Here is a 10000-nt window from a genome sequence, read left to right on the forward strand (position 1 = left end):
GAAAGTGGAAGAGGAGAGTAAAAAAGTCGGCTTAACAATCAACATTCAAAAAACAAAGATCATGGCATTTGGTCCCATCACTTCAAGGCAAATAGGTGGGGAAACAATAGAAAGAGTGACAGACTTTGTTTTCTTGGGCTCCAAAATCACAGCACATGGTGGCTGCAGCCAGGAAATGAAGACACTTGCTCCTTGGAAGGAAAGCTATGAGCAACTTAGACAGCATATTAAGAAGCAGAGACATTGCTTTGCCAGCAAAGGTCCAACTAGTCAAAGCTTTGGTTTTTCCAGCAGTCATGTATGGATGTGAGAATTGGACTACAAAGCAAGCTGAGCATTGAAGAATTGATACTTTTGAACTGTGATGTTGGAGAAGACACTTGAGAGTCCTTTTGACTGCAAAGAGATCAAACCAGTGAATCCTAAAGGAAGTCAGTCCTGAATATTCATTGGTAGGACTGATGCTGAAGCTTCAATAATTTGGCCACCTGATGTGAAGAACTGGCTCATTGGAAAAGACCCTGATGCTCGGAAAGATTGAAGGCATGAGTAGAAGGGGATGACAGAGGATGAGATGGTTGGATGGCATCACCGACTCAATGGATGTGAGTTTGAGCAAGCTCTGGGAGTTGATGATGGACAGGGAAGCCTGGCATGCTGCAGTCCATGGCGTTGCAAAGAGTCAGACACAACTGAGTGACTGAACTGAACTGGGTAGCTCAAATGGTAAAGAATCTGCTTGCAATGCGGGAGGCCTGGGTGTGATCCCTGGGTTTGAGAAGATTCCCTGGAGAAGGGCATGGAAACCCACTCCAGTATTGTTGCCTGGAGAAGTCCATGGACAGAGGAATTTGGGGGGCCACAGTCCATGGGTTTGCAAAAAGTTGGACATGTCTGAGTGACTAACACTTTCACTTTCTTTCATCAGGATTAAGATGATTTTTGGAATTTCTTTTTTATGATTTTTTGTGTTTTCCAAATGAATGTGCATCATTTGGCATGAGACTTTTTACAAATAAGATTAAATTTTTTTAATCCAGGTCTCAATTTTTCCTGGGAAACTATGAATAAAGGCAAAATTAATAGCTAAGGCTTTTAAAAATATGTGCGTTTTGATAAGGGCTTCCCAGGTGGCAGTAGTGGTAAAGAAACCACCTGCCCTATGTTGCTAGTTACATTTTGCTGATGAAATGCACTTGGATCACACTTTCCTTTAATAAGCCTTTGAAATTCCTTTTAAAAAGTTCAAATTGTCTAATTGAGACAGGAATCCAAGTTCTTGCCTGTGGAGCCAAAGAATGGAATCCATGAAAATACAAATAGTCATGATATCAAGCCAATAGGATTTATAAAAAGAAGGAAAGTACATAGCTCTCAGCATAGACACTGAGAAGGGGTAAAGTGTCCCCCCCAGGATGGGACTTACAGTAGTTTTTATATCCTTCCTTAAATCACATTATTTCTAACCAATCAATTTAGTGGTCAAGATACTTAACATCTTTATGGCTTCTCTTGATCCTTGGATTAAGTCAGTACCCTTTTTCATGCCCCCTGGCCATTTTATCATTGACCAGATGTATGGGTTTAGGATTAATGATCACCAGTGTTTTTTTTCCCTCAAGCATATGGAACAGAATTTACTTACTGCCCTTCCCTGGGTCTGAGTGCTGATAATTTATGAGACTAAAGACACATTCCAGGAATTCAGGACAATGAAGTGGGATGTTTACTGAAAACAAGACTAGATCTCAGAGTTCTACACTGACTGCCTAGTAATTTCTACCTCAGAATGATCCATAGTAAAAACCAGGCCAGACCCACGTAAATCCAAAATGCATACTCAAAAAGGCAGCACCTTTTAAAAGTAATAATTTTATTGCATGATTTTTGGCTGTGCTGGGTCTTCACTGTTGTGTGGCCTTTCTCCGGTTGCAGTGAGCAGGGGCCACTCTAGTTGCAGCGTGTGGACTTCTCATTGCAGTGGCTTCTCTTGTTGTGGAACCAGGCTCTAGGGCACAGGCTCAAAAGTAGTGGCATGGGGGCTTAGTTGCTTCTGGATCAGGGATAGAACCTATGTCTCTTACATTGGCAGGTGGATTCTTTACCACTGAGCCACCAGCGAAGCCTGAACAGGCAGTACCTTTTGTATGAACTACATTAAGGCCCAGTTATGTAGCCTATGGATTTTAACATTAGGCCACAGAGACTTCAAAGTTGCAAAGGCCAATGAGGCATCTTGTCTGAGAAGAAGAGAGAACAGAAAGAAAGAGGAGGAAGAGGAAGGGAAGAGAAAGAAGGAAGAAGAAGGGGAAGCAGAGACACAGAGATTGAAGAGAGGAGCAGGAAAATCTGCGTTTATGTCTTCTCTGCATCAGGAGTGACTTATCTTTGGGAAATTTACAACATGTATTAAGCAAACGGTGGACCATTAAGGTAATAATTCACAATAATAGAATCCAAATCTATTGATGCCTTATTTAATGCAATACTAAAAAAAATTAGATTATATTTTAATTAAAAAATGTGATATTTCTTAAAAATGATTTGGAATGGTGTACTTCAATAGAAAGTAATGTAAGTCACATATCTAATTTTAAATTTTCAAGTAATCTCACTTTTAAAAAGAACAAGTAACTAAATTAATTTTTATATTATATTTTGTTTAACACAGTATATCCAAAATGCTATCATTTTAACATGTAATCCATATAAAAATTAACAAGATATTTTACATTCTTTTTTTTAACAGTTTTGATTCATTCTAGTCTAGTCTTTTAATCATCATTTATATACATTTTTAATAAAAAAGTAAATTCTTTTTTTTAATTTAAATATAATTTTTTTTTACTTTACTTTACTGTATTGGGTTTGCCATACATTGACATGAATCCACCACGGGTGTACATGAGTTCCCAACCCTGAACTCCCCTCCCACCACCCTCCCCATATCATCGCTCTGGGTCATCCCAGTGCACCAGCCCCAAGCATCCTGTATCCTGTATCAAACCGAGACTAGCGATTCGTTTCTTACATGATAGTATACATGTTTCAATGCCATTCTCTGAAATCATCCCACCCTCTCCCTCTCCCACAAAGTCCAAAAGTCTGTTCTATACATCTGTGTCTCTTTTGCTGTCTCGCATACAGTGTTATCATTACCATCTTTCTAAATTCCATATATATGTGTTAGTATACTGTATTGGTGTTTTTCTTTCTGGCTTACTTCACTCTGTATAATCGGCTCCAGTTTCATCCACCTCATAAGAACTGATTCAAATGTATTCTTTTTAATGGCTGAGTAATACTCCATAGTGTATAGGTACCACCGCTTTCTTATCCATTCGTCTGCTGATGGACATCTAGGTTGCTTCCATGCCCTGGCTATTATAAACAGTGCTATGATGAACATTGGGGTATACGTGTCTCTTTTAATTCTGGCTTCCTCGGTGTGTATGCCCAGCAGTGGGATTGCTGGGTCATAAGGCAGTTCTATTTCCAGTTTTTTAAGGAATCTCCACACTGTTCTCCATAGTGGCTGTACTAGTTTGTATTTCCACCAACAGTGTAAGAGGGTTCCCTTTTCTCCACACTCTATCCAGCATTTATTGCTTGTGGACTTTTGGATGGCAGTCATTCTGACTGGTGTGAAATGGTACCTCATTGTGGTCTTGATTTGCATTTCTCTGATAATGAGTGATGTTGAGCATCTTTTCATGTGTTTGTTAGCCATCCATATGTCTTCTTTGGAGAAATGTCTGTTTAGTTCTTTGGCCCATTTTTTGATTGGGTCGTTTATTTTTCTGGAATTGAGCTGCATAAGTTGCTTGTATATTTTTGAGATTAGTTGTTTGTCAGTTGCTTCATGTGCTATTATTTTCTCCCATTCCGAAGGCTGTCTTTTCACCTTGCTTATAGTTTCCTTTGTTGTGCAGAAGCTTTTAATTTTAATTAGATCCCATTTGTTTATTTTTGCTTTTATTTCCAGTATTCTGGGAGGTGGATCATAGAGGATCCTACTGTGATTTATGTCGGGGAGTGTTTTGCCTATGTTCTCCTCTAGGAGTTTTATAGTTTCTGGTCTTACGTTTAGATCTTTAATCCATTTTGAGTTTATTTTTGTTGACATCTTTTCTGAATGCATTTCCCCACATGGACAGCTAGATATTGTGGTCAGAACTCCCTTCAGCTCATTTTGCATTACTTTTTGTCCTGTTTTGGCCTGTTTCCTTCCCTCTTATGCCACACTTATGCCATCTATTTCATAGTTTCCTTCCTTAAAATCTTCTAAAGTGTTCTTGGACCTCTACCTGTTTTAACCTCAAGTGTCTTAAAGAATCTCCCAGACTCTGCTTCTTATGGGCATATTATTATTATTTTCCTTCCTGAAGCATTTGCATGGTCCTGCCAGCATTGGACAACTCCCAAATGATGCTAATTGGAGTATTAGATCTTCTCAACCTTTTTATTACCAGATTCACACATAATTTCTTGTGTTATTCACAGAGATGGAAAGCCATATTCATTGCCTGTCAGGTTAACCAATTCAGAACTCTCAGAAGGTATCCACATTTTCAAGATTTGAGTTCCAGGTGACCCACAAATTATTTTCTCTGTGTACTTATTTTTTTTTTCTTTTTTCCTTTTGATGCACTACACAGATAGTGCAATCTATGTCCCTTACCAGGGATTGAACTTCGGCCTTGGCAATGAAAGTGCTGAGTCCTAGTCATTGGAAATTCCCGTCCTCCATGTACTTGTATTTGTTATTGTTGCTTAGTCGCTAAGCTGTGTCCAAGTCTTTGTGACCCAATGGACTGTGGCCCGCCAGGCTCCTCTATTCATGGGATTTACCAGCCAAGACACCTGGAGTGGGTTGCCATTTCTGTCTCCAGAGGATCTTTCCAACCCAGGGACTGAGCCCACATCTCCTGTATTGGCAGGCAGATTCTTTACCAATGAGCCCCCGGGAAGCCTAATGTACTTATGCTAGTCCTCCAAATTTTGTGTTTCTCGAAAAATACAAATGACTTCTTAATAACATAGTCTGTGCCTTATTCAATTAAAGTAGATGATAAAATGGTTTCTTATACTTGTTTTTTCATCCTTTTCCTTAGGCCTACCTTTCCTCCAATTGTAACTCCATAATAGAACTTTTTTTGTAGGTATTTACCCAACCACAAGAGTGATTAGTAAACTGATGATTTATGCCTGCATCTTTCCAACATTGTCAGGCTGACCTCCACTTTTCCTAGCCAATGCTTTTCTTTCTAGAGTTAAACAGGTTATTTTTGCAAATTTGGTTAAGTCTGTTTTCCATTATGCCTGCACCTTTCCAACATTGTCAGTTGACCTCCACTTTTCCTAGCCAATGCTTTTTTTCCTAGAGTTAAACAGATTATTTTGGCAAATTTAATTAAGTATAACTGTTTTCCAAGATTTAAACAGATTATTTTGGCAAATTTAATTAAGTATAACTGTTTTCCAAGATATCTGCAAAATACAAGTGTCACAATCTCAGATGGCTGCTTTGGTTATGAAGTTGTCTATGTGACTCCCTTTTCCAACCCTGACGCTACCCTATATTTTCATTGTATAGAACTGACTCATTTCTTTCTTTACATTTGCTGATTTTCAATATCTGTAGCCTCAGGCCTATGTTCGTTTCAGAAGTTGTGAGACTCTTTCTTAAGCATATACTTTTGTCAGATTCCCAATAGAAAACTTTACATTAGGTTGTTCCTGTCACTTGCAACCTGACAAGGTCAATAATGCTGCTCAGGAACCCAATTTATTTCTTGTCAGTTTATATAGTTTGTGGTTAGAAATTATGAAACCAGTGGAAATTTGAACCATGACCGATAATTAAATAATTGTTTTTCACATTTACTTGTGATTATGATACTGCGGTTATGTTTTAAAAGCATTCTTACCCTTTAGTGAAAAGCATTATTATCCTTTAGCAGGCTTCCCTGGTGGCTCAGCAGTAAAGAATATGCCTGCAATGCAGGAGACCTGGGTTTGATCTGAAAGTTGAAAAGTTCCCCTGGAAGAGAGCATGGCAACCCACTCCAGTATTCTTGGAGGACTAGGACTGAGAGTCTTAGTTCCTTACTGCCTGTTGGCTGTAAGATACTCTGCCTTCTTTGCCATATGGGTCCCTCCAATATAGCAGCTTGTTTCCTCAAAGCCACTAAGGGAGTAGAGGGCAGGGAGTCTCCTAGAAAGATAGAAGTCATAATCTTCTGTAACACAATTACAGAAGTGACATCATATCACTTTTGCTGTATTCTATTGATTAGAAATAAGACTTAGTGGTTTTGCCCACATTCAATAGGAGAGACAATTAAACCATGGAAGCTTCCCTGGTGGCTCAGACAGTAAAGAATCTGCCTGTAATGCAGGAGACCTGGGTTCAATCCCTGGGTCGGGAAGTTTCCCAGGAAGAGGGAATGGCAACCTGCTCCAGTATTCTTAGCTGGAGAATCCCATGGACAGAGGAGCCTGCTGGGCTACAGTCCATAGGGTCCCAAAGAGTCGGACTTAATGACTGAAATGACTTCACATGCGTGTGTGCATGAATACTGTATCTCTGGGTAACTTGAAATATACATAGCTTTCTGTCAATGAGAATTTTTTATGTACCTCTATTGCATTTATAAGCTCACTCTAGAGGTCTTTGGATCTGAATCTATTTCTTTTCTGCACAAGTAATCCATATGCCTTAAGACAAATGTAGTTGAGAACAAGGAAAAAAAAAATCACCCAATATCCCACAAAAGATAACCACTGTTAACTTTTTAGTGTATATACTTTCAGTTTTCATTTTTATATAATAAACCTAAAGGTCTTTTAAATTTTCTCCTGCTTTGCATTTTAATGCTTCTTTCCACTGAATTCAGATAGTCATCTTTATGTTCTTCTAATTATTATGGTTCCTACTGAAGAACTGAGACCATAATAAGTATATACACACTAGTAGCCTTTTAGACATTAATGTGCATCTGAATCACCAGGGAAGTTTGCTAAAAACAGAAGTTCCAGAACTCCATTCAGTAGATTTGGACGGGTACATTTTTAAGAAACTCCTCAGGTGATTCTTACACAGGTGGCTGATGATCATAGTTTTAGAAACACTAGGACATTATTAAATGAATCCAGTGTTCCTTTAGGAATTGAAAATAATCTCTTCTAGAGAATTGAAGTTACATATCCAAGATTATTTTATTCAGGGACTGAATGAGACAAAAACTCAGAGCTCTTGATGCAATCATTATTAATTGTATTTTGCTAAGTGCCTACCTTATGTCAGGCAGAGTCACAAACTGACTAACAGAAAGTACAGCCCTGAGGGGGAGGAAGGATGCTGGACTGGGGAGATCTATCTTTGGAAGTGAAGTCACTCAGTTGTGTTCGACTCTTTTCGACCCCGTGGACTGTAGCCTACCAGGCTCCTCCGTCCATGGGATTCTCCAGGCAAGAATACTGGAATGGGTTACCATTTCCTTCTCCAGGGGATCTTCCCGACCCAGGGATCGAACCCGGGTCTCCTGCATTGGAGGAGACGCTTTAACCTCTGAGCCACCAGGGAAGCCCGCTATCTTTGGGGACTCTGCTAAATATTTGAAGGGAAAATCTGAGGGTAGGGGGGAAATCTCAGGGGAAAATCTGAGGTTCTTGCTTAATATGTGGAGATGGGGACAAAAATAGGTAAACACAGTTCAGACACACCAGACCTTGTTTCACAGTCATGTGAAGCAAATATAGTCCCCAATTTGTAAAGAATTCCTGGGTTTATTCATCAGGCTTAAAGATTCAAATTTCATAGCCAAGTCTTTATTAAGTGACTCTATGGCTCTCATAAAGTCATTAAAAATAGCTCCACATCTTCTCAAACTACAGAAATTATAAAAGACATCAACTCATGTCACAGAAATGAGTCCCTGTATTAATCTTTTGGTACATTAATTTCAGCATTTTTCTCTTTATGTATTAGATAAGTATTAAATTTGAAATAAAAAAGAATACATACAGAAATTGCTCTTTTAAACTGCTTTATTTACTTCACAATATATAATAAGCATCTTGCCATGAAACAGGTGAAATTATCCTGTTAACAAAATCTTACAGACTGGGTCAAAACATTCAACTAGAAGCTGGTAATCTGAGACCCACCAGAAATGAGTGGCATCAAAAGGTTTATGACAAAGATACATCATGAACATGTAAATTTAGGAAGCAAGTGTGTCTCCCTATTAACATCAGGATTTAAGGCATAAGGCAAAACTCATCATTATGTTCATGGTGAGGGGGGTCAGTGCTAACTGCTCGCAAACTGTAACTCAACTGCTTTTCCCTCAGCTTTTGCATGAGTTGTCTCATCTCTTCCCCAATCCTTTCTACATTCTCTTCTCTCATCCTCGCCTGTGGCTTTCCAAGCCTCTGAGTCATGTCCCATCTATAATGTAGAATGGGCTGCCTAACACGGAACCGTCTGCGATTTCCTCTAGGTACACAATATTCACCAGCTCCCAAAGAGAGGGCCAAAGGCTCTCCTTTATTAGCATCTTGCTCTTTTTCATCCTTTTTTTCATTTTCTTCGTTGGCATTTTCCATGGTGAGATTTTTCAGCACTTGTTCCTCTTTGGGCATCACTGCTCCTAGGAGACAAAAGACAGGAAAAGCGACTGCATTTTTGGTGGATAGATCAGCACCGAGGACAGAGGCCTTACTACGAATGTTCAGAGGTCTAGATATCATGGTTTCCTTTCTTTCTTTCTTTTAATTTTCACACCTGAAAGGCTTCGTGCGTCCTCTAGGGGCCCCCCAGTCCTAGCCCTCCCCATTCCTTCTCAGTTCTTTCCCCTCCCTCTTCCCAAACCCACCATTTTCCCTACAGATCCACCCCCTAGGCCATTTCATACATCAAAATGGAGGTCGGGGCTTGGGGAAGTTGAGAGGGGGTATGACGGGGTTCTGCACCCGCCTACGCACATTGTCCCCTGCACCGACCTTAGCCTATCCTGGTTGTCTCCTCCTCCTCCCGATTCCTGCTGCAAAGTGAGTTGCTGCAACACTTGACACGTAGACCCGCAGACCTAAGTGGATGGAGGGAGGGAGTGCTGTCACCAAGCTCTCGGTGCTGAACCACCGCTCCTCCCCCGCCCCCGCCACCCCCCGCGACCATCGTCCCCCGCCCCACTCCCGGGTTCACCATGGCCCTGCAGAAATTCAGGGATGATTTCCCATCTCTCTTAGTTGCTCTGCTGCCCTCCCTGGAACCCTGTCCCTCCCCCTCCCGCACGCCCACCCCAGGGGGCCCCTATTTCTGTTCCCAGGAAAGCCGGGGTGTGGAAAGAACTCGCCGGGACTCTCCGCACTGAACCCCTGCTTGGGCCTCAAGGGTTGGTTGGCCACTGCCTCCCTGGCGTCAGCGCGCGGGCCCCGGGGCCCTTACCTGCTCCGCTTGCCGCGGGCCCGATGCCAGCGCGCTGAGCTCAGGGCAGCGGGGAGCTGATAACCAGACAGGAGTGACGCCTGCACCGAAGGCTGCAACGCTCTGCAGCTCGCGGTCACGTGAGGGCCCCGCCTCATCGCCGAGCTCGCCTTCCGATCCCCCTCCCCCAACCCCCAATAGGACCCGCCCCTCCACCTCTGCACGCAAGAACCTCCCAGTCCACACAGCTGTGTGCTAGGCCCTGGGCTCAGCTCAGTCCTCTCCAATCTGAGACCCATAGGTGGCCTCGCTGCCCTATCCTTGGGGTTTGACCTTCTCTAGGTACAATGGAGTGTCTACATCTCCCAACCACTCCAAGGCCTTGGTATTAATTTTGGCCTTTTCTGCTTTTTTTTCTCTTGTTCTGCTTAGCTGTGTATTGACTTCCTACTAATTTCTCTTTATTTCCATTTTAAAAATCAGTATGTCTCAAAAAGACCCTGAGAATTAGGAAATTTCATTTTTGAAAGACATGTTTCAAGCTGGGGAAGTAAAACAGAAAAAAAA

General features: G+C 41.4%; 1 protein-coding gene across 1 annotated transcript; it reads right to left on the bottom strand.

The window, feature by feature from the left end:
* Positions 1-8040: 8040 nt before the first annotated feature.
* On the bottom strand, positions 8041-9638 carry LOC102170123 (protein BEX2). Its single transcript, XM_018044078.1, has 3 exons — positions 9455-9638; positions 9010-9095; positions 8041-8657 (listed from the first exon to the last, which is right to left on the bottom strand). The coding sequence occupies exon 3, from the start codon at positions 8647-8649 to the stop codon at positions 8266-8268; it is 384 nt and encodes a 127-aa protein (XP_017899567.1). The 5' UTR covers positions 8650-8657; positions 9010-9095; positions 9455-9638; the 3' UTR covers positions 8041-8265.
* Positions 9639-10000: the final 362 nt, after the last annotated feature.

The sequence above is a fragment of the Capra hircus genome (genome assembly GCF_001704415.2).
Source record: "Capra hircus breed San Clemente chromosome X unlocalized genomic scaffold, ASM170441v1, whole genome shotgun sequence".
In the NCBI taxonomy this organism is placed as follows: Eukaryota; Metazoa; Chordata; class Mammalia; order Artiodactyla; family Bovidae; genus Capra; species Capra hircus.